This window comes from Myxine glutinosa, chromosome 9, assembly GCF_964187855.1.
Source record: "Myxine glutinosa chromosome 9, kmMyxGlut1.1, whole genome shotgun sequence".
NCBI classification, from domain to species: Eukaryota; Metazoa; Chordata; class Myxini; order Myxiniformes; family Myxinidae; genus Myxine; species Myxine glutinosa.
This window is the reverse complement of record NC_136269.1, coordinates 66,681,586-66,705,699: the sequence shown is the minus strand read 5'-3', so window position 1 is coordinate 66,705,699 and position 24,114 is coordinate 66,681,586. Positions and strand designations below refer to the sequence as shown.

The following is a 24,114-nucleotide window of genomic DNA, read 5'->3' as shown; positions in this document are numbered from 1 at the left end:
TTGAGCTGCGGATGAAAGCCTTGTATGTGGTGAGGAGCTCAGGTGTGCCAAGGAAGGACTTCGCACTACGGAGGATGTCCAGTCGGCGACTGGCTTTGGAGGCCAGATTTGAAATGTGGTTTTTCCAGGAAAGATCATGGCAGATAGTGAGACCCAAAAGCTTGACTGACAGAACTTCTTGGAGAGGCTTATTCAGAAAGTGGATGGGAGGGTTGTCCAGTCGGTCGTTTCGGAGAGACGTCGTAAGAGTGTGAGATTTGTCAGGATTGAAAGACATGTTCCACTTGTTTGCCCAGTCAGTGATTTTGTCCAGATCTGCAGAGAGTGAGGAGGCTGCACACTGCCGATCTGAGGGATGAGGAATGGAGCGGCAGAGAGTGGAGTCATCAGCAAAGAGATAGAGAGGATTTTCAAGAGAGTCGGAGAGATCATTGATGAAGACCAGAAAAAGCGCAGGGCCCAGAACACTGCCTTGGGGAACTCCAGCCTGAACAGGAAGAGGAGATGAGAGAAACCCATTCAGGGCCACACGTTGACTATGACTAGAGAGGAGGTCCGTCAGCCATGCGTGGAGATTTCCATGGATACCAAAGGAGGGGAGTTTGGTGAGCGGAGCGGGCTGCCAGACCGTATCGAAGGCACGTGATATGTCAAGGGAGACAGCTCTAATTTCCTGTTTGGCATTGAGGACCTCCATCCATTGTTGAGACAGCAGAAGCAGCATGTCCAGAGTAGAGTGACCTGGTCTGAAACCAAATTGATGATCAGAGATCAAGCCATTGGAGAAGAGGAAAGATTTCATATCCGAAGCAATGATGGAATCCATGACTTTGCTGAAAATTGTGAGAAGGCTGATTGGTCTGTAGTTGCTAGGATCTGTTTTTGCACCTTTTTTGTGTAAAGTGGTGATGTTGGCTGATTTCCAAGCAGATGGCAGTTGACCTTGAGCAAAAGATAGGGTGAAGAGAACAGAGAGAGGGAGTGAAAGAGCGGAAGAACAGGATTTTAGGACCCATGGGCTGATGCCATCAGGTCCAGTTGCAGAATCAGTCGAGGGTTGACAGAAACTTTTCCACCTTGTCAGGCGGAAAGGAGACAGAGTCCAGGAGCAGCTGAGTACGACTGGGTACGGTGGGTACAGAGAGGCATGGGTTGGGACACGAGATTTAGAGGCAAACACAGAGTTGAGGCATTCAGCTTTTTCACGTGCGGAGTCAGCTGTGTAGCCGTTTGTGGTAAGGGAGGGGATGGAGGGGGAACAAACACCAGAAACCGATTTGACCAGACGCCACCATGATTTGGAAGAGGGAGACAGATAAGAGAGTTCGGTCTTGAGAATGGAGTGATATTGTTTCCTGGCTCTCCTGAGGGTGGACACACACTTGTTTCGGGCTTTGTGAAAGGAAATGAGATTTCCTTCCGTTGGATTTGCTTTCCAGGAGACTAAGGCAAGTTGTTTCTGGGCAACAGCCTCACCACAAGATTCCGTGTACCATGGACGGGAGGATGGGTATGACAACTGAAGACGAGATGGGATAAGTCTGTGCATGAGAGAGAGCAATTTACTTTGGAAGAATTCCCAGGATGAGTTGATGTCAGAGGTGGTAGAGATGGGAGACCAGTCCAGATGATTGATGGCTGCTTGAAGACCGTGCCAGTTGGCCTGAGTGAAATGCCAGACTTGTCGACGCTGAGGAGGCTCCCTGAGAATGGTCAGAGAGATGTCCACTTTTACAAGCACATGATCAGATGAGCCGATTGGAGCAGAAGAAGAGCAGCAGACATTTTCACGGAGGTTAGTCATAACCAAGTCCAGAAGATAAGATGCTCTGTTGACAGAGATCCGGGTCGGGAAATTGACAGATTGTGTCAGTCCCAGTGAGTCGCAGAAGTCCTTTGCTGAGGAGCCATGGCTGGTGAGAGAGGTACCCACACCTAGCCAACTGGCATGGTGACAATTGAAATCACCACATATGAGGAAGAGAGAGTTGGGATGAGTAGATAGAAGTTGGTCCATATGATCAGACAGCTAGATGTAGATGGAGTCATCACTGTTTGGTGGACGGTACAACACACATATGAACAAGAGGTGGGAGTGAAGGGGAAGCCGTCGCCTGAGGTATTCCTGGGGGTGAGGTGGAGAGAGGGCAGTGCAGGGCGAGTGAGAAAGAGAGTTGTTGACAAAGATAGCAACCCCACCTCCAGGACGAGGCTGAGGTCTATCATACCGTAGGAGGGAGTAACCCGGGAGAGATACCAAGGAATCAGAGACATCATGAAGGAGGAAAGTTTCTGTTAAGCAGATCACGTCTGGTTTGTCAGAAGAAACCTGTTTGGAGAGATCAGTTAAGTTTGAACGAAGGCCCCGGATGTTTGAGGTCCATACCGTTAATGAACAGGAAGGGGGAGCATCGGATACACAACAGGGGGGAGGAGGGGTAGGGTAAGATGTGGAAGAGGAGGAAGAGGTAGAGAGAGCTGTTGAAGGTGTCAGAGATTTCAGAATCGCTCGGAGAAAGGGAAGGGCAGTGTTTTTCAAGAAAAGAGAGAGAGGAAAAAAAGAAGAAGATGGTGAGACACCAAATTTAGTAAGATAGTTCCACATATGGGAGTGATGAAGAAGGCAGGTAAGCACGAAGCCTCTAATTTTTCACAAATTAATAAAGGAGTGATTTCTGGAAGAATGTGTTTGAACTGGGCCTTCTGGGAAAGGGTGGAGGGAAGAGAGAGTGCAGGTCGAATGAGACCAGAAAAATGAAAGTGAGCTCACATGCTGGGAAAGGAGGGATTTGCATACCATAGCATTATCTGTAAATACTAAACAGACATTCAGCTCTTTCATGAGAGGTATTCAACATGACTCCGTTATTTTGGAAAGATGGGGCAAAAGAGGATTAGGAGGCAGTCATGGACTTGATCGGCTGCCCTTGTCCAAAGAGAGATGTGCTCTCCCACACCACATGCCTGTCCATGACCCCCTCTCTGCACGGCTATCCACGGCCCCACTCATCTGCGCAGCTATGGGCCCCTCTTTTATTTAAGAAGAACTTTGGAAGGGAAGACTTGGTTTGTATGGTCATGTGCAACAAAGAATAGAACATGAAGCAATAAAGGTTGTGTTTGAAGAAATAAGCTGAGATTATGTCCTGCAAAGACATGGATCGAAGCTGTCAATAAAGATGTGGAATGTTTGGGATTGCACAGCACTGATCCATTAGAAAGCATTGAAGGGAAAAAGGGCTCATATAATGTTTCCTGCTGCTGCTGCTGCTGCTAGGGGTGTATAGTCCTGGACACTTCTCTCGAACATTGCAGAGAGTTGGTGCTGCTGCTGTCGCTGCTCTTGCTGCTGTTGCTGTTGCTGCTCTTGCTGTTGCTGCTCTTGCTGTTGCTGCTCTTGCTGTTGCTGCTCTTGCTGTTGCTGCTCTTGCTGTTGCTGCTCTGGCTGTTGCTGCTCTGGCTGTTGCTGCTCTGGCTGTTGCTGTTCTGGCTGTTGCTGCTCTGGCTGTTGCTGCTCTGGCTGTTGCTGTTCTGGCTGTTGCTGCTCTGGCTGTTGCTGCTCTGGCTGTTGCTGCTCTGGCTGTTGCTGCTCTTGAGCTGTTGCTGCTCTTGCTGCTGTTGCTGCTCTTGCTGCTCTTGCTGCTGTTGATATTGTTGCTGCTGCTATTTGAGCAAACATTCTTTTAAAATATAGTCGTAAGGCATACTCTATATTTGTATTGTTAATGTACTATGATTTGGATTATTCTTGGAATTTGGGCTATATAAATCCATATTATTATTATTGCTAGTGCACGATGTGTCTTTCAGGCTGTCAGATTATTACTCTATTGTACTCTATTGTTATTGCTCAGATTATTCTCATTAGGGTACCTCTGCATGTAATGCAGAGGATACCCTATTTTTATTGTTCAGACTATTCTTCTTATTCTTCCGCCCTGATTTTGGTGGTCTGAAACCTTCTAAAATTAATGTTCTCTGCAACCATTGGTCCAATTGACCTGAAATTTTCACCAAAGGAGCGTTGGATGTGGAATTTTATGTGGAATTTGTGCCACAGCCACATGTGGAATTTTTTAATGCTTACGTGTTTATTAATAATATTAATGCTATTAATGCTTAATTATGATGTCATATGTCACGTGGTGTGGGCGCCATCTTGGAAAAACCTTCAAATTTACCCTTCTAGATCTCCGAAACCGTTCAATGGAAACAATAGAGTTATGGCTCATTGTAAAGTGCTCTGCATTTGGACCAACAAATATATTCATTAAGGATATCAAAAGTGCTTCCATTATGACATCATAATTCGACAAGTAGAACGCTTGATCCCATGAATATGAAATTTCGTGAGCATGATCTAAGGAAAAATCGGGGGAAAAAAATAAAAAAATAATTGACATCAGTCACATGGCTCGGCCGCCATATTGTTTTTCCTGAAAACCACTAATAACCCCTTTTCTCTGAAACGGTTGAACAGATCAAGCCCAATCTTAGCAAGCTTGATTGCATACCCATGAAGAAAAAATAAATCCTGGACATGACGTCGTAGGTCACATGGTTTGGGAGCTATGATATTTTTGATGAATAAACCTTTGAAAAACCACTTCTCCAAAAGGGCTGAACAGATTGAGTGGAAGCTTCACAAATATGTTCCCGAAGTCTTGAGGATAAAAACTTATTTTGGAATAAGCGATAGGTCGCATGGTTTGGCAGCCATAAATAATTGAGCTAAAATCTTAAAAACCTATCTCTTGAACCGCTTCATTGATCGACGTGAAACTTTAAAGTAATGTAGCAGTCGTCAAAAGAGGAATAAATGTTTAAAAATTCAACATTATTGGTTGTAGTACTGTCTGGAAGCCAGAAGTTGCTATTGTTTGAAGTACTGTCTGGAAGCCAGAAGTTGCTATTGTTTGAAGTAAAATAAACTACATTTTATCTTCTCAGGCCATGTGACTGATTCTCCCACTGCCATATTTCGGGTTTATTCCCTTTAAAAATCATTTTCTCTGCAATCGTTGGTCTGATTGACAGGAAATTTTCTCCATAGGAGCGCTCCCCCTGCAGAAATTGTTAATGATAATTATGACGTCATAGGTCACGTGGTACAGGCCATATTAGAAAAACTTTACCCCTCGTTATCCCCAAAAGTGCTGTGTCGAAAAAAATTGAGACATGGCTCATTGTAAAGAACTCTATGGAGAATAACATATGTCAGTGATGTTATAGGTGCCTCCATTATGACATCAAAATTCGACAAGTACAAAACTTCATCTGATTAGGAAGAAATTTATTGGGTGTCACCTAGGGATAAATTGGTGAGGAAAAAAAGACAAAACCAATGGCATCATCGGTCACGTGGTTGGGCCACCATATTATTTTTTTAACAACTATTTATCTCAAATGGCTGAACAGATCGAGGGGAAACTTTACAGGCATGATTGCATTCACATAGCAACCATGATGTCATAGGTCACATGGTTTGGGCGCTATGATTTTTTGAAGAATAAACCTTTAAAAAGGCACTCCTCCGGAACGGCTGAACAGATCGAGTGGAAACTTCACTCATATGTTCCCATGGTGTCCTTCAATAATTCCTAGGTCACATGGTTTGGCAGTCCTGTTGGATTGAACGAAAATCTTTAAAAACTATATCTCTTCAACCACTTCATTGATCGATGTGAAACTTCAACGTAATGTCGTAGTCGTAATGCGGAATACATGTTTAAAATTTCAACATGATTGGTATTAGGGTCTGGCAGCGAGAAGTTGTTAATTTTTGAAGAAGAAGAAGAAGAGGAAGAAGAAGAACCTCGACATTCTTATTTTCTCCAGCCACTTGACTTTTCAGTATATCTATTAATTATGTACTGTTTGAAATCAGTGGCATCCTCTCAATTAATTACATACGTCTGTTGATTATGTACTATCGGAATGTACCTTTCAACCCTTTGGACTGCTAAGACCCATTAGACCTTTGAAGAACCTTTAAGCCCCCCCAAGACCCTTAAGACAATTTAGACCCCAAAATACCCTGAATACCCTTAAATAAGATGAAGAAGCAGGACCGAACACTCAAAATACCCTGAGGACTCAAAAGACCCCGAGGACTCATAGCACCCAAATGCCCCAAAAGACCCCGAGGACCCAAAAGATCCAGAGAATCCTGAGGACTCAAAAGATCCCGATGACCCAAAAGGCCTCTCATTAAAAAAATAAAATTTAAAACACAATACCGAATTCAGTTTTATAAAGAGGATTTCATGTGTCATGCATTTATTGTTATTGGAGCATGGAATGAAGGTATTGGAAAGGGTGTTGGAGAGGAGGAAAGGTAAGAAAGTGAAGATTGACGAAATGCAGTTTGGATTTATGCCAGGAAGAGGAACGACAGACGTGCTTTTTATTGTTTGCAGGAGAAGTACATGGAGAAGAGGAAGAAGTTGTTTCTTGGGTTTGTTGATCTGGAGAAAGCATTCGATAGGGTTCCACGTGAAGTAGTGACATGGGCATTGAGGAAGTTAGGGGTGGAGGAATGGTTGATCAGAGTAGTGATGGCAATGTACAAAAGAGCGCGCACAGCTGTAAGGATGAAGGACGGGAACAGTGGTGAGTTTGAGGTGACGGTGGGAGTGCATCAGGGGTCGGTACTAAGTCCACTACTATTTGTAGCTGTGATGGAGGTGCTGGCTCGGAACGTAAAAGAGGGTTTACCGTGGGAGTTGTTGCATGCAGATGATCTGGTGTTGATTGCAGAAAGTGTGGATGGACTGAAGGAGAAGATGAACAAGTGGAAGGAATGTATGGAGATAAAAGGTCTGAAGGTGAATATCGGAAAAACGAGGAGGAAATGTGGCAGCTACATTCAAGTGTAAGGTGTGCACAGGGGGAGGAAATGTTGAGTTGGATCTTGGAGACGGCATGAAGCTGGAAGGTGTGAAAACATTTTGTTACCTAGGAGACATGCTGAATGGAGAAGGTGGATCAGACTCGGCAACGGTTGCTGGAGTGAGATGTGCATGGAAGAAGTTTCAGGAACTGAGTGGCGTGCTGACGAGGAGGGGAGTGTTGTTGAAGCTGAAGCGAAAGGTGTATGGTGCATGTGTGAGAAGTGTTATGATTTATGGGAGCGAGACATGGGTAATGAACGTAGAGCATCATCGAAGGCTGGAAAGGGTGGAAATGCGAATGGTTCGGTGGATGTGTGGAGTATCGTTGAGAGCGAGGAAGACAAATGATGAATTGCGAAAGATGATGGGAATAGAGCCTGTGATGGATGCTGTGAAGAGAAACAGGTTGAGATGGTTTGGTCATGTGTTGAGGAAGGATGAAAGTGACTGGTTGAGAAGAGTGATGGAAATGAATGTAGAAGGAAGTGGAGGATGGGGAAGACCGAGAAAGACTTGGCTAAAGATGGTGGAAGAATAAATGCAGGCAAGGGTGTTATCAAGGGGAGATGCAGAAAATAGGGCAAAATGGAGAAGATTGTCATGGGGACCGCAAGGCTAACCCCCGCTCTTGCAGGGAAAAATGGCCTTAAAATGGCTGTTGTGTTTGTTGTATTTCATGTCACGCGTGTCTGATTAAAGCGGGGTTGTATCAAAGCGGGAAGACTGAGGAAACCTGTCATCACTGCTAGCAGTTATAAAGTGGCAGTTCTCGTTTTTATGCCCCCGCCGATAAAATCGCCAGAGGCATTATGTTTTCGGGTTGTCCTTACGTACGTCGGTACGGGCTAAACCTCGTTTTTCTGAGCAACCATATGTCCGATTGAGACGAAACTTTCAGGGTAGGAGTGACACCCATGCAGAATGTTTTTTATGATAATTGTGACGTCATAGGTCATGTAGTGTGGCAGCCATCTTGGATTAAAAGCAAATAATTAAAAAAATATTTCTTGGAAACCGCTGAATGGAAAAATTTGAAACTTGGCACATTGTCAAGTACTCCCAATGGGGAAACAAAAGCATGATAATGATATCATAAGTGAAGTGGTATACCAGCCAAAAATGTTTTAATTGAATTCCTTATCCTAAAAATCCGAAATTGCATGTACATGATCTCTGACCCATTTGTGTTGAAATATTAAATTTATGACATCATAGGTCACATGGTTTGGCACCCATATTGGATTGAACGAAAATATGAAATAATTATATCTCTGAAACCGCTCACCCTATCGATGCAAAATTTTAAAAATATCATCTTACAGCACTGTTGCATATAGTTTGAAAATGATGATGTCATAGGTCGCATGGTTTGGCAGCCATCTTGGATAGAAAAACGAACCTTATCCGATCAACACTAAACTTCACAAACGTGTTCCCCTACCTATACATATGCAGAGTGATGGCAGCTACCCGTTGTGGGACTATGCGGAGGCATATGGGTGACAGTCGCATTGTTCTCGTTATTGATGATGATGTTGTGTGAACAAACCACGTATTGGTGATTTTTATCCTCATTTGTACATCTTCCCTCCTTGCCACTTCCTAATTGTGATGAACACCAAAATCTGCAATTGCTGAGATTTTCTTTGCTATGTACTTTTTTTAATCGATGCTTATTTTAACTTTATTGTGGGAAAATATCGTACGATTTGAGTGCATCAATAGGTTGTTTTTTTTGCATAATGCAATACTTGAAAGATTTATTAGTGTAGGTTTTTTTATTGAATAATATTTATAAATGTGTCTCCAGGAGCGGTTTCAGTTTCCACCAAGTGCAAGTGAGGTCTCTGACGAGGCGAAAGACTTGATCCGTAGACTCATTTGCAGCCGGGAACAGCGTTTCGGGCGTAATGGCATCATAGATTTCAAGACTCACAATTTCTTTGGTGGCATTGATTGGGATAACATAAGGAGTTGTGCAGCTCCTTACATCCCTGACGTCAGCAGTCCTACAGACACTTCCAACTTTGATGTGGATGATGATTACTTAAAAAACTCGGTAAGTCCTCTTGTGTTAGCACGCATTTTAAATTTGTTTTAAAGTCTTATCTTATTTCATTGATTGTATCAGAATTTTCATACATCGGGAGTGCTCTGTTAAAGTCAAAATCTAGATGAGAATGTGTTTTATTACTTTACTCTCTTCCTGCTAATTAAGATTGTAAAATTTGTTCACAGTTCTTTTCGGATGATGGTTAGGTCTTTTACGACTGTTTATGTATTTTGTTTTGGATGTGTTGTATACTGTCAATTCCCTATCTCTATGGAAGGTGGTAATATCTTAAACTATTATATCATATTTTTGCAACTTAATTTGCTTTTTCTCTTTCATACACTTCAGGAAGCATCACCACCCACTTCACACACTGCGTTTTCAGGACTACATCTTCCATTTGTTGGTTTCACCTTCACAACAAGTTCGTAAGTTAACTTTTATGGTCGTGCTCCTGTTTTTTTGATGGGATAAGGTCATGAGATCGGTCTGTCTCCATACTATCCAAGAAGTCCAATTTAATATCCCAAAGGAATTGTGCACTACAGCCCCGTTGGTCCAAATGACTTTGCTGAGATGCAATCGCAAACTGAGAGGAACCCTTGTAATTCTCATTGAAAATGAAAATAAATTAATATTTCATGTGCCTTCAAAATGTTTACCATGGACATGTGTGGAAAGATGGATTGAGTTCGTACATTTGGAAAAAATACAAGAATTTATTTTGATTCCTGCACATGCATTTGCAATGGCATCTAAAGTAATATAAATATAATTATTGCACAAGAAAGCATAGATTACCCAAAGCCCTTACATTCCAAAATAGTTAACCACAACTCAATCTTAGTTCATCCCTTCCATAAATAATCAGAAAAATTGGCCTTTTTTATATGTCAAAATAAATGTAAATAGAGGACAAATGTAAATAGAGGTAAATTTAGACTGGTTTGTGCTCTTGAAAGGTAATTCTCACCTCACAATTAAATCTCTCTTGAAAAGCTTTCTGTAAAAATTGCCAAGTAGCTTGTGCCTGTTTGGATTATATTGCTTCTCGCTCAACCATAGGCATGTGTCTGCTCCTCACAGCAATGGTTGGATGCCCTCAATCTGAAACAAGACGTTATAACCTTCTCTCTGGATATATCTCTGGCATTCGACAGTCTGGTATTCTTGCTTTGCTTGCCAAGCTCTCTACCTGTTGTGACATAGAAGGCTGCCTTCATTCCTGGATTTCTGACTTCTTCCACTCTCGCAGTTTACCTGTTGCCATCTGTGGAGCGCTGTCCTCCCCTCTTTCTGTGGAGGTTAGAGTTCCTTAAAGCAAAGTTTTGGCCCCAGTCGTGTTCCTTATCTATATTAATGACCTCTCCGAGAGGGTAAAACCCTCTGTCTTTTTGCAGACGATTCCACAATGTGTCCTACACAACCTCCAAACTTCTGCTTGCGCATGCCTTTCTACCGATCTGTAAATTATAAGATTCTTGTCTGATAAATGGAACATGTCCTTCAATCCTGGGAAATCTCACAGTATCACTCGATTGCCCCAGAAGGATAATCAAATAACCCTCTTATCTTTTCCCTTGGGCATCCACTGGAAGAGGTTTAATCTCTTAAATTTCTCAGCCTCACCATTAGGTATCACCCTTGCAAAGCTGGGCTCCAAAACCAGCCACAGACTAAGCATCCTCCATCGATCTAATTATTTCCTTCGAAAACCAGAGTTGCTCAGAGTATGCAAGGCATTTGTCCATAGCTTAATGTATTACTGCTCTCTGCTACGGCTGGTTTGTCAGCATCACATCTGTTTTTTTGATACCATGGAGTCTCTAAAGTTCTCAAAATTATTGGAATCTTCTGAGATGAGGCTGAAACACAGGGTCTCTTGCTCTCACATTGCTGTCAGGTCAGTGCTCTCTTCTGTTTTTGTTCCATCTGTTTCCCAATACTGCTCCTCTGCTCTCTGTCATCAGACCCTCCATGTTTCTTCCAGATTGCACACGTTCTTCCAGTAACCCCCTCCTCACAAGGATTCCAAAATGCAGGTTGTCTGCCCATCTCAACTCTTTTATTCCTCGCTTCTCCCATCTATGGAACCACCTTCCAGAGGTTCTGTCTCGTTCTTCTACCAAATGCTTCAAGCAGTCAGTGCACAGCCGTATCTTGTCATCCCCAATTCTGACTGTTGATCTTTATTATCCCTTTTACCCTCTTCTAAACCAACCAGCTTACTTGGTAGTTTCAGTGATTGCTCACCCAACCCCCTTTTACCTCTCCTCTTTTCCTCTTCCTTCATTCCCTTGATGTTAGTCCCACTGTTAGTTATACCTTTCATATCCATAAGCCTTGTTTCTGTAAAGAAAAAAACAAAAACCTTTATAGAAATCAGCCCAGGAAAAATCACCATCTAACCAAAAAGGTCACAGCACTCAACTCCCATCCTTCCCCACCCCATAACTTCCACGACTCAATATCCAACATGCTCCTAAAATACGACCCCATTTACTCACCAACAACCATCATATAAATATACGATAGTGGGTACATGACTTTCATAAGGTGAAGATCGGCAAGTTGTACATTACCATCCAGCCACAGGTACTTAGCCCCCCACCACTCCCACTTTTTCTGTTTTATATCCAGCGTCTTCAAAAACATCACATTAATAACTTCCCTTCACTATTATAGAGATGTATTGGAGGTGGCACAAGACATTCATAAATGCACACCCTCGGAGAGGCGATATTTTGGCATATTATTCCATTTATTATATGGTCAACAACCACTTAAAGCTGTAACTGCAACGATGCCTTTATTTCCCAGTGGTTTGCATTTGATTTTCTTATTTGTATGTGGTAAGATTCAGACAAAAGACAGAACAAGAGAAAAGTATGCTGCATTCTCATACAGAAAATGAAGTAAATGTGGAAAGAAAACTTGTCGAGAAAATCGATAAATCAAATGGCTCTATATTTAACACCATTGCTTGTAACAATACTTGTCACAAACTTCAGAGATTTTGTGTGCCATGTTGTGCAGCTGTTTATCTGACCGTGGCACTTTGAAGAGTGTACTGGAACATGCAATTGATGGATCAGTACAGCGCAATTTGGAGGGCAATCTTGCTGGGGAGGTGTATGAGAGACGTATTCACTGCCTTGAACACGAGAAGCAGGAGCTGATTCGCAAGCTTCATGGTATGAATGGTGAAAACCATGATAAGAGTTGATTTTTCGCAACCTTTTCTTTGCCATCGCAAACTTCAAATTGGCTTGAGGCAGTACATTAAATGAATTTATATTTGGACTTGTCCCTTACATCATATATTTATAACTTGCGACTGTATTTTCTTTAAAAATGGGATATTTGTCTTAATATTTGCTTGAGTCATGGCTTTGAAACTTTAAAAGCAAAGGCTGACGAACATGTTGAAGTAGTTTATTTCAAATAGTCGGACCCCGCTATTTGCGGTTCCGCTATTTACGGTTCCATGTATTCGCGGTTGATAAAATGCAATCTGTTTCTCTGTTCGCTGAAAAGTGCCACGCAAACTAACGTTTTTTTTGTTGTTTTTTTTTCCTATTCGTGGCCGTGTTCCGTGAATTCGTGCTTTTTTGGGGGGCGCAAAAAATATTTTTCACGAGCTGCTAGCTTGACACATTTGTAAAACCCATCTTTCACCAGCCATGCATAAAGCAGCTGGACTATGCGCAAAAAAAAAAAAATCTACGAGCCGCGAACTTGACCTGCTTCTACATTCGCTGCCGTGTGTTTCACGTTTTCATGGCTTTCACAGCCGTGAATTTTAGCCGCACTATAATCGAGAGCTTTGCGGGATGTCCCACCAGCTTCATAAACAAGTCAACCCCGCAAATTATAGAATGAAAACGCTTCATTAAATCTATTACAGTTTGCAATTTATGGTAAAGCATCATCAGAGATGTTACAGAATGAAAACGCCTTGGGGGATGTCCCACCAGCTGCATAAACAAGTCAACCACACGAGTTATAGAATGAAAACGCTCCATTAAAACTATTACATTGATATATGTGGGAAAATTACATGCTCAGACCAGGAATCGAAATTACATGCCCAAACTGGAAGCATTGACGCAAAGAGAGTGGCAATCATATGTGTGGGAAAATTGCATGGTCAGTCAGGGTCGCCCAGATAGCTCAGATGGCAGAGCACTGGTACGGTTTTCCAGAGGACTTGGGTTCGATTGCTGGCCTGGGCATGTAATTTTCCCACATATATCAATTTAATTATTTAATCCTGTTCATTAATCTAAAAACTATTACAGTTTGAAATTCATGGTAAAGCATCATCAGCCGTGTTACACAATGAAAACGCTTTGGGGGATGTCCCACCAGCTGCGTAAACGAGTCAACCCCGCGAATTATAGAATGAAAAAGCTTCATTTAAGCTTTTTTTTTTTTTTTGGAATACAGAGTCGAGGCTCGTGAAAGAGCTAACATTTATCAAACAAACAAGCAAACAAAGTATATAAAAAGGGGAGCGGTCGACAAGATGGAGAGAGAAGGGGAGGAAGCACACAAACACAACATTTGAGAGCAGGGACATCGGGAGATGTTTTTGGAGGGAGAGGGCCTGGGGGGAGGCAGGATAGGTATAAAACGCAAGGACACCAAGGACTTCCAGGAAAGAAGTCAAAAGTCACCTCAAAAAAGTGGATTTGGGGTGAAATTAGCGGGGGTAGAAAAGATCAATGTTTTGGATTGGGGAAGATAAGAGATGGTGGTGAACAGCCGTTTTAAAGACCTGGAGGGAGGAGTGGGATTGAAGAGAGTGAGGGAGTTTGTTCCAGAGGCGGGAGAAAAGAGGAATGAAGGAGTGAAGGTGAGCAGAGAGTCTTGATTTTGGCAGTTTAACCATAAGAGGGTTGCAGGCAGATCTTGTGCGACCTGCAGGAATATTTGGGGGACAGAGCCCAGAGAGAGCTGGGGGAGCAAGGCCGGAGATGAGTCGATAGAAGACGGAAAGACCACCAACCTGCCTGCGGTGATTAAGTGAAAGGCCCTCGGAGATAGCGTCATCGCGGGAGATTCCAATGATTCTGAACGCTTTGGTTTCAACAGCGTGAAGACGAGCTAGGTGTGAGGCAGGAGCACCAGCCCAGAGGGGAGAGCAGTACTCCATTGAGCTGCGGATGAAAGCCTTGTATGTGGTGAGGAGCTCAGGTGTGCCAAGGAAGGACTCCGCACGACAGAGGATGCCCAGTCGGCGACTGGCTTTGGAGGCCAGCTTGGAAATGTGGTTTTCCGAGGAAAGATCATGGCAGATAGTGAGACCCAAAAGCTTGAGTGACAGAACTTCTTGGAGAGGATTATTCAGAAAGTAGATGGGAGGGTTGTCCAGTCGGTCTTTTCGGAGAGACATCGTAAGAGTGTGAGATTTGTCAGGATTGAAAGACATGACATGTTCCACTTGTTTGCCCAGTCTGTGATTTTGTCCAGGTCTGCAGAGAGTGAGGAGGCTGCAGACTGCCGATCTGAAGGATGAGGAATGGAGCGGCAGAGAGTGGAGTCATCAGCAAAGAGATAGAGAGGATTTTCAAGAGAGTCAGAGAGATCATTGATGAAGACCAGAAAAAGCACAGGGCCCAGAACACTGCCTTGGGGAACTCCAGCCTGAACAGGAAGAGGAGATGAGAGAAACCCATTCAGGGCCACACGTTGACGACGACTGGAGAGGAAGTCCGCCAGCCATGCGTGGAGATTTCCATGGATACCAAAGGAGGAGAGTTTGGTGAGCAGAGCGGGGTGCCAGACCGTATCGAAGGCACGTGATATGTCGAGGGAGACAGCTCTAATTTCCTGTTTGGTATTGAGGACCTCCATCCATTGTTGAGACAGCAGAAGCAGCATGTCCAGAGTAGAGTGACCTGGTCTGAAACCAAATTGATGATCAGAGATCAAGCCATTGGAGAAGAGGAAAGATTTCATATCCGAAGCAATGATGGATTCCATGACTTTGCTGATAATTGGGAGAAGGCTGATTGGTCTGTAGTTGCTAGGATCTGTTTTTGCACCTTTTTGTGCAAAGCGGTGATGTTGGCTGATTTCCAAGCAGATGGCAGTTGACCTTGAGCAAAAGAGAGGGTGAAGAGAACAGAGAGGGAGTGAAAGAGCGGAAGAACATGATTTTAGGACCCGTGGGCTGATGCCGTCAGGTCCAGTTGCAGAATCAGAGTCGAGGGTTGACAGAAACTTTTCCACCTTGTCAGGAGGAAAGGACACGGAGTCCAGGAGCAGCTGGGTACGACTGGGTATGGTGGGTACAGAGAGGGATGGGTTTGGGACACAAGATTTAGAGGCAAACACAGAGTTGAGGCATTCAGCTTTTTCACGTGCGGAGTCAGCTTTGTAGCCGTTTGAGGTAAGGGAGGGGATGGAGGGGGAACAAACACCAGAAACAGATTTGACCAGACGCCACCAGGATTTGGAAGAGGGAGACAGATAAGAGAGTTCGGTCTTGAGAACGGAGAGATATTGTTTCCTGGCTCTCCTGAGGGTGGACACACACTTGTTTCGGGCTTTGTGAAAGGAAATGAGATTTCCTTCCGTTGGATTTGCTTTCCAGGAGACGAAGGCAAGTTGTTTCTGGGCAACAGCCTCACCACAAGATTCCGTGTACCATGGACGGGAGGAAGGGTATGACAACTGAAGACGAGATGGGATAAATCTGTGCATGAGAGAGAGCAATTTACTTTGGAAGAATTCCCAGGATGAGTTGATGTCAGAGGTGGTAGAGATGGGAGACCAGTCCAGATGATTGATGGCTGCTTGAAGACCGTGCCAGTTGGCCTGAGTGAAATGCCAGACTCGTCGACGCTGAGCAGGCTCCCTGAGAATGATCAGAGAGATGTCCACTTTAACAAGGACATGATCAAATGATCCGATTGGAGCAGAAGAAGAGCAGCAGACATTTTCAGGGAAGTTCGTCATAACCAAGTCCAGAAGAGAAGATGCTCCGTTGACTGAGATCCGGGTCGGGAAATTGACAGATTGTGTCAGTCCCAGTGAGTCGCAGAAGTCCTTTGCTGAGGAGCCATGGCTGGTGAGAGAGGTACCCACACCCAGCCAACTGGCATGGTGACAATTGAAATCACCACATATGAGGAAGAGAGAGTTGGGATGAGTAGATAGAAGTTGGTCCATATTATCAGACAGCGAGATGTAGATGGAGTCATCACTGTTTGGTGGACGGTACAACACACATATGAACAAGAGGTGGGAGCGAAGGGGAAGCCGTAGCCAGAGGTATTCCTGGGGGTGAGGTGGAGAGAGTGCAGTGCAGGGCGAGTGAGGAAGAGAGTTTTTGATAAAGATAGCAACCCCACCTCCAGGACGAGGCTCAGGTCTATCATACCGGAGGAGGGAGTAACCCGGGAGAGATACTAAGGAATCAGAGACATCATGAAGGCGGAAAGTTTCTGTTAAGCAGATCACGTCTGGTTTGACAGAAGCAACCTGTATGGAGAGATCAGTTGAGTTTGAACGAAGGCCCCGGATGTTTGAGGTCCATACCGTTAATGAAGAGTAAGGGGGAGCATCGGATACAGAACAGGGGGAGGAGGAGGGGTAGGGTAAGATGTGGAAGAGGTGGAAGAGGTAGGGAGAGCTGTTGAAGGTGTGTCAGAGATTTCAGAATAGCTCGGAGAAAGGGAAGGATGGGGCGGACAAAAGGTTTGATGGTGATTGGGTGAGGCACAATGAGGTGTTATTTGAGGAGGGGGAAGAGTGAGGCAGAAGGTTGGGGGAGATGGAGGTGAGAGTTGGAAGGGGGAAGAAGCGGGGAGGACGCTTTGAGGAGGGTGAGTGAGAGGGGGGAATTTGAGAAGAAATGAGGGTGGGGATATTTGAAGGGGAGGGGCAAGGGGGGAGTTTGGGAGGGAAGGGACAAGGGGAGGGATTTGAAAGGGATGGGATATGGGGGAGATTTGGAGGGGAGGGGTGAGGGAGGAGTCTAGGAGGGGAGGAGCGAGGGGGAGTCTTGGAGGGGAGGGGTGAGGGGTAGTTTAGGAGGGAGGGGGCAAGGGGGGAGATTTGAAAGGGATGGGTGATGGGGAGGATTAGGAGGGGAGGGGAAAGGGGGAAGATTTGAAAGGGATGGGTGATGGGGAAGATTTGGAGGGGAGGGCTGATGGGGAAGATTTGGAGGGGAGGGGTTATGGGGAAGATTTGGAGGGGAGGGGTGAGATTGGATTTTAGAAAGTGTACGATTAATGGGAAACGAACATTTATTGCAAAATGAGTTTCTTGTGACCTTCGAGTTAAAAATACGTTTAAGGACGCTGGATGGAGGATGGAGTGCAGGAGAGTTTAGGGAATGTAGAAAATAGGCACTATAGGAGATGGAATTTTTTTTGGGGATGAATAGATTTGGTGAGCAAGTCGAAAGCAACCTTTTAAAGAAGAAGAAGAAAAAGGTGTTATAATATATGACGGAATACAGAACTTGAGGGGAAAGTGTAAACATTGAAGGTTAATAACAGTGAAAACTATCTGGGGAAATGGGGGAGAAACACGTGGTCGAAGAACGAACGAACGAATAAGAATGAATAAACGAATGAGAACAAGAATAAGAACAGAGAAGGAAATGTTTTTTTTTTTTTTTTTTTGATTTGAGATTTACACAAGGAAGTAGGCTATGGGGGTGAAAAGACTGGGAAAACAGAGAACGAAAGTTATTGGATCACAAACGACGGACCGCTGAGAGAAAAACAAAGCCTCAAGGTTGTACACTGTACAAGGCCTCAAGACACGACACGAATTAACACGATTTTCAATACAGGTATGAAAGATTTGCACCGAAAATCTTCCTCGGGACACAATATACGTACACACACCATAAAATAAATACAGTTATAACGAAAATACAAATGGGAACAATTACTTAACTTTGATTTCAAATCGCTCGCGACGCAGCAAAGGCCTTGCTCGCGACACGGCAGACGATTAATTTATGAAAGATAAACACCGAGAAACTTACAAGGTGCACACTATGACTTCACACACCTAAAGATAAATACAGTTTCGACAAAATACAATTGTGAACAGACTTAACTTTGAAAACGTGGAGACTGTGTGGAGCTTCGAAAATCCCTGCCGCCTTCTCCAAGATCTCGCGAGATCTCCATTCTCTATTGAAATTAGCAGATAGGCTCAATATGGCATCATCTGATAACATCCTCCACAAACAATGTGCGGAGTATTCACACCTCCCGCAGCTACCCACATTGCCCTCATTCCTACATATACCGACTGTGTCTTGGGTCTCAATCATTCTTCTCATCCTGTTGCTTTGACCTGCGTTTTTGGCTCTCGCTCTGCTCATCGTTCAATCATGGCTCCCAAGCGCAAGACCAGTGCCGGAGATGCGTCGACTACCAAGGGGCAGAAGAAAGTGATGAGCCTGAGCCAGAAAGTGGAGCTGCTAGACCGGTTTTCGAGGGGAGAGAGAGAGTGCAGCCTCTGTTGCGGTGTCAACGAATCCACCGTTCCTTTCATACGGAAGAAGAAGGCGATTCTTGAGAGCGTTTCAGCAAGTGCTGCATTGAGTACGAAGGTGGTCACCCATGTCCGGAATGTCCACATGGAATGGATGGAGAAGACTCTCAGCATATGGATCGACGACAACACGCAGACGAGTATAGCTTTGAGTGGTCCTCATTTGTGCAAACGCAAAAGGTGACAATGCTGAAACCCATGATGCTGAGCCGTTCCCTAAACCCGCTCAACGAGGATGAGTTGGAGCCCATTACAATGGTTTCTGGGGGGAAGAGGAGGAGGAGGAGGAGGAGGGGGAGACCCCATTACAAAGGTTTCCAAGGTGGAGGTTTCGGGCATTGATGAGGAAGAGGTGTCGAAGTCCAACCTCAAATTCCAGTTCCTGGGTGAGGTGTTTCAGGACTCGTGGGCAGGTTGCAAGATGCTGACCCAGTCGTGGCACAGTATCCCAAGTTCAAGAGTAGCTTGGATGATGTGCTGCTCCTGTATAAAGAGCTGTATCAAACCCTGCGGCAATCTGCCAGGCAGTTCTCCATTACACATTTAGTCCACCCTGTTCCCTCCACCTCAAAACCATCAGCAACTTCTCCTGCCTCTCCCTTAGTGCACCATTTTGCAGCATCATCATTTTGGGTCACCCTCAAAGTTCAAGGAAATCGTGGGATTTTAATTAATCGTCATCGTCATTGTCTGAAAAGTTGCATGTGTTTTTATAATAAAAATTATAAACAGTATATGCTGGTGTTGTGTTTTGTTTTGTTTCATGGTGCGGTATGGTTATGCTAGTTAAGCACTTCTAATAAACTATAAGCGCATTCCTTCCATAAATTGGAAATGGTAATTGGTGTTTTTTTTTGTTTTTTTTGTAAGCATTTAAAAAATAAAACTAACAATGTGCATTTGCGGCCAAAAACATTTTTAACTTTAAAAATTTTCCTTTATGAATCCGGGACCGCTGGAAACTATAACCTTATCCCCCTTTTCCCAATTGAAACAATGTCGCGGCATACATTCGTGGGATTTTCATTTATCATCGTGTATTAACGTCGACATTCGTGGAATTTGCCTCGCCATTTGCGGGCCGAATGGTCGACATCAAATGGTCTACCATTTGATGGTCGAAGAAGAAATGCGGGCAAGGGGGTTAAAAGGGGAGATGCAGAAAATAGGGCAAAATGTCGAAGATTGTCATGGGGACCGCCAGGCTAACCCCGCTCTTGCAGGGAAAATGGCCTTACAATGCCTGTTGTTGTGTTGTTGTATTTGCGGGATTATCGCCGACATTCGCGGGTTTTGTCTCGCCATTTCCGGGACTTTCATCGACCTTTGCCGATTATTGTCGACATACTTAGGATTTGCCTCACCATTTGTGGAATTTGCCATGCCATTCGTAGTTTGTTCCTCGCTATTCACGGGTTTTTGCGACTCGGGAACCAATCCCCCCTTTTTCCACTGAAACGATGCCCCACTATTCACGGTTTCACAATTCACGGCATTTCCCAGGAACATATCCCCCGCGAATAGCGGGTTCTGACTTTACTAATAATATTAACAACAATAAATAAAAGTAGTATCATTTGGCAATAATAATAACTGGAGAAACATAAACAACTAGTATAAAGCCCATAAATAATGACTGGTTGTAACAGTTGACTTTACGGTGCAGCCGAGTGAGCGTGCCAAAGTCTGAAGCTTGGGCCTCGTGTCGGGTGTGCTGGTATCTTTATTACTTGCAAAATCGAAGATTTTTCAAGTATATTGGTCGGTTGCGTTTGTGGTTCTGTCTGTCTGTCTGTTTGTTTGTCACCGGCCTACAGGTCACAATTTTCAACCGATCTTCACGAAACTTCACCAAATTGTAGAGTTGGTCAAAAGCAAGCAGCCTATTGTTTTTGGCGTCTAAAGGTCAAAAGGTCAACATAGGCCAAAGGTCACCAACTTTGCTAAATTTCTAAAACCCTCAATTTTCATCCGATTGACTTGAAATTTGAAGAGGACTTGCATATCTGGTCACTGAATTCAACCACCAAGTATATTTGAGGTCAACTTTGGCCAAAAGGTCAACATAGGCCAAGTTTTTAAAATCCTCAATTTTCATCCGATTGACTTGAAAATTGAACAGCATCTGCACATTGAGTCACTAAATAGGGGAAACTAACTATTTTTGAGGTCAAAAGGTCAACTCAAGGTCGACCTTCCAAAATCATCATTTTTCATCTGAAAAATCGTCACTTTTATTCATATTGACCCGAACAACTTTGATCGAGATTGTCAATTTTAATCTTGATGAAATGGACAATTTGCTGTATCGATGGAATTTTTTTTCTTCGGGGTAGGGGGCGGATTGTGCAAGTATCGTGCTCCGCATGACATCTTGTTTATTTATTATACATCCGACAGACGTAAATTAACACTGTTTGCTCATGTGCAATGAATGCACATATCATGTGCAATGAATTTCACCTCCCTGTGCCTTGTATTTATTGCGATGATTAAAAAAAATACGCTTCTGTACACCGACCTTGAGGCTCAGTTTGCAAGCCACCGTCTACAGTTACAATTTAAGAGACATAATTACTCTTATTTTGGGTCTCTGGAGTCCTTTAGGGTCTTTTGGGTCCTTTGGGTCATTTTGGTCATTTAGGTGCTCAGGGTCTTTTGCGTCCTTGGGATATTTTTGGGTCCTCGGGGTCTTTTGGGTCCTCGGGGTCTTTTGGGTCTTTTGTGTCATCTGGGTTATTTGGGTCCTCGGGGTATTTTGTGCCTTCAGGGTCTTTTGTTTCTTTTGGGTCTACTGGTTCCTTGGGGTCTTTTGGGTAATTTGAGTCTTTTGGCTCCTCTGAATCTTTGGGGTCCTGTCTTTTCGGTCCTGTGGGTCATTGGGGTATTGAAGGGTCTTCTGGGTCTTTGTGGGTATTTGAGGAATTTTGGGTCTTCATGGTCTTTTGGGTTTTTGTGGTATTTTGTCTTTAAGGGTCTTGGGGTCTTTTGGGTTTTGTGGTATTTTGAGTCTTTAAGGGTCTTCGGGTCTTTTGCGTCTTTGGGATATTTTGGTTATTTGGGGTATTTTGGGTCTTCCGTGTAATTAAGGGTCATTGGGGTCTTTGTGGTCTTTTGGGTATTTCAGGGTCTTGGGGTATTTTCAGTATTTTGGGTCTTCGGGGTCTTTGTGGGTCTTTGGGGAATTTTGGGTCTTCAGGGTCTTTTGGGTTTTTGTGGTCTTTTGGGTCTTTAAGTGTCTTGGGGTCTTGCTTTAAAACCTTGGATTTTAGGACCCGTGTGCTGATGCCGTCTGGTCCAGTTGCAGACTCGGTGTCGAGGTTTGACAGAAACTTCTCCACCTTGTCAGGAGAGAAGCACACAGAGTCCAGGAGCAGTTGGGTTCGACTGGGAAAGGTGGAAACAGAGAGAGATGGGTTTGGGACACAAGATTTTGAGGCAAACACAGCGTTGAGGCATTCAGCTTTGTCACGTGCGGTGTCAACTGTGTAGCCATTTGAGGTAAGGGAGGGGATGGAGGGGGAACAAACACCAGAAACGGATTTGACCAGACGCCACCAGGATTTGGAGGAAGGAGACAGGTTTGAGAGTTCAATCTTGAGTGTGGAGAGATAGTGCTTCCTGGCACTCCTGAGGGTAGACACACACTTGTTCCGAGCTTGGTGGAAGGAACTGAGATTGCCTTCAGTTGGATTTGCCTTCCAAGAGGCAAAGGCAAGTTGTTTCAGGGCAACTGCCTCACCACAAGATTCAGTGTACCATGGACGGGAGGAAGGGCGAGACAACTGAAGACGAGATGGGATAAATCTGTGCATGAGAGAGAGCAGTTTGCTTTGGAAGAATTCCCAGGAAGAATTTATGTCAGAGGCAGTAGAGATGGGAGACCAGTCCAGATGATTGATGGCTGCTTGCAGACCGTGCCAGTCAGCCTGAGTGAAATGCCAGACTCGTTGGCGCTGAGGAGGCTCTCTGAGAATGGCCAGAGAGATGTCCACTTTAACAAGCACATGATCAGAAGAACCGATTGGAGCAGAAGAAGAGCAGCAGACATTTGCAGGGAAGTTAGTCGTAACCAAATCCAGAAGAGAAGATACTCCATTGACTGAGATCCGGGTTGGGAAATTGACAGATTGTGTCAGTCCCAATGAGTCGCAGAAGTCCTTTGCTGAGCTGCCATGGCTGGTGAGAGATGAACCCACACCCAGCCAGCTGGCATGATGACAGTTAAAGTCGCCACATATGAGGAAGAGAGAGTTTGGATGAGTTGATAGAAGTTGGTCCATGTTGTCCGACAGCGAAATGTAAATGGAGTCATCACTGTTTGGAGGACGGTACAGAACACATATGAACAAAAGGTGGGAGTGGAGAGGAAACCGTAGCCAGAGGTACTCCTGGGGGTGGGGTGGAGAGAGGGTAGTGCAAGGAGAGTGAGGAAGAGTGTTTTTGATAAAGATAGCCACCCCACCACCAGGACGAGGCTCAGGTCTATCATACCGGAGGAGGGAGTAACCAGGAAGAGATATTAAGGAATCAGAGACATCTTGAAGGAGGAAAGTCTCTGTTACGCAGATCAAGTCTGGATTGTCAGAAGCAACCTGAATGGAGAGATCAATCAGGTTTGAGCGAAGGCCCCGGATGTTTGAAGTCCATACCGTTAATGAGGAGAGAGGGGGAGCATCGGGTGCAGGACAGGGGAGGGGAGGGGTAGGGTCAGATAAAGGATGAGAGGGGGAGGTAGGAAGAGCAGTTGATCGTGTAGCAGAGATTACAGAAGAGTTACAAGAAAGGGAAGGACGAGGAGGGCGAAAGGTTTGATGGTGATGGGATGAGGCATAGTGAGGGGTTGTTTGAGGGGGGGCAGAGGAAGGTCGAAGGTTGGGGGAGGTGGAGGTATGAGATTGAAGGGAGACGAAGTGGGGAGGAGGCAGCTTTGAGAAGGAGGTGGGAGGGGGGATAATTTGGGAGGGATGGTTGGGGGGTAGATTTGAAGGGGAGGGGTTGGGGGGGAGTTTTGAATGGGAGGGGCAAGGGGGGGAGTTTAGGAGGGGAAAGGCAAGGGGGGAGTTTAGGACGAGAGGGGCAAGGGGGGAGTTTAGAAGGGGAGGGGCAAGGGGGGAGATTTGGAGGGGAGGGGCAAGGGGGGTGTTTAGGAGGGGAGGGGCAAGGAGGGAGTTTAGGAGGGGAGGGGCAAGGGGGGAGATTTGGAGGGGAGGGGCAAGGGGGGAGATTTGGAGGGGAGGGGCAAGGAGGACGTTTAGAAAGTGGATGATTAATGAAAGATGAACATTTATAACAAATTGGGTTTGTTGTGATTTTCAAGTTAGCGATCCGTTTAAGAACGATGGAGGAGGGGTGGAATGAATGAGAATTTAGAGCATGCAGTGAGAAAGAATTATGAGAGATTGAATATTTTTTCGAAATGGAATGAGTTGAAGAGGAAATTGAAAGGAGCCTTTTAAATAGGAAGAAAAACAGTGTGTTGTAATAAACCACTGAATAAAACACTGAAGGGGAAAGTTTAAACATAGTTAAACAGAACCGTGAAGAAGAATCTTATATTCACAAAAATACCAACGGGGAGAGGGAGCCGAGAGGGACACCACGAGTCACTTGAACAGGGCAAAAGGTGGAAGGCAA

General features: G+C 44.5%; 1 protein-coding gene across 2 annotated transcripts in view; it reads left to right on the top strand.

The window, feature by feature from the left end:
- Positions 1 to 24,114, top strand: part of LOC137435358 (serine/threonine-protein kinase MRCK alpha) — a 318,221-nt gene that overhangs the window by 120,979 nt on the left and 173,128 nt on the right. For both annotated transcript variants that reach the window (XM_068129069.2, XM_068129068.2), the window contains exons 8-10: positions 8,704 to 8,952; positions 9,295 to 9,374; positions 11,983 to 12,140. In XM_068129069.2, coding sequence (XP_067985170.1) covers positions 8,704 to 8,952; positions 9,295 to 9,374; positions 11,983 to 12,140 — 487 coding nt within the window. The remainder of the gene's footprint in view (positions 1 to 8,703; positions 8,953 to 9,294; positions 9,375 to 11,982; positions 12,141 to 24,114) is intronic.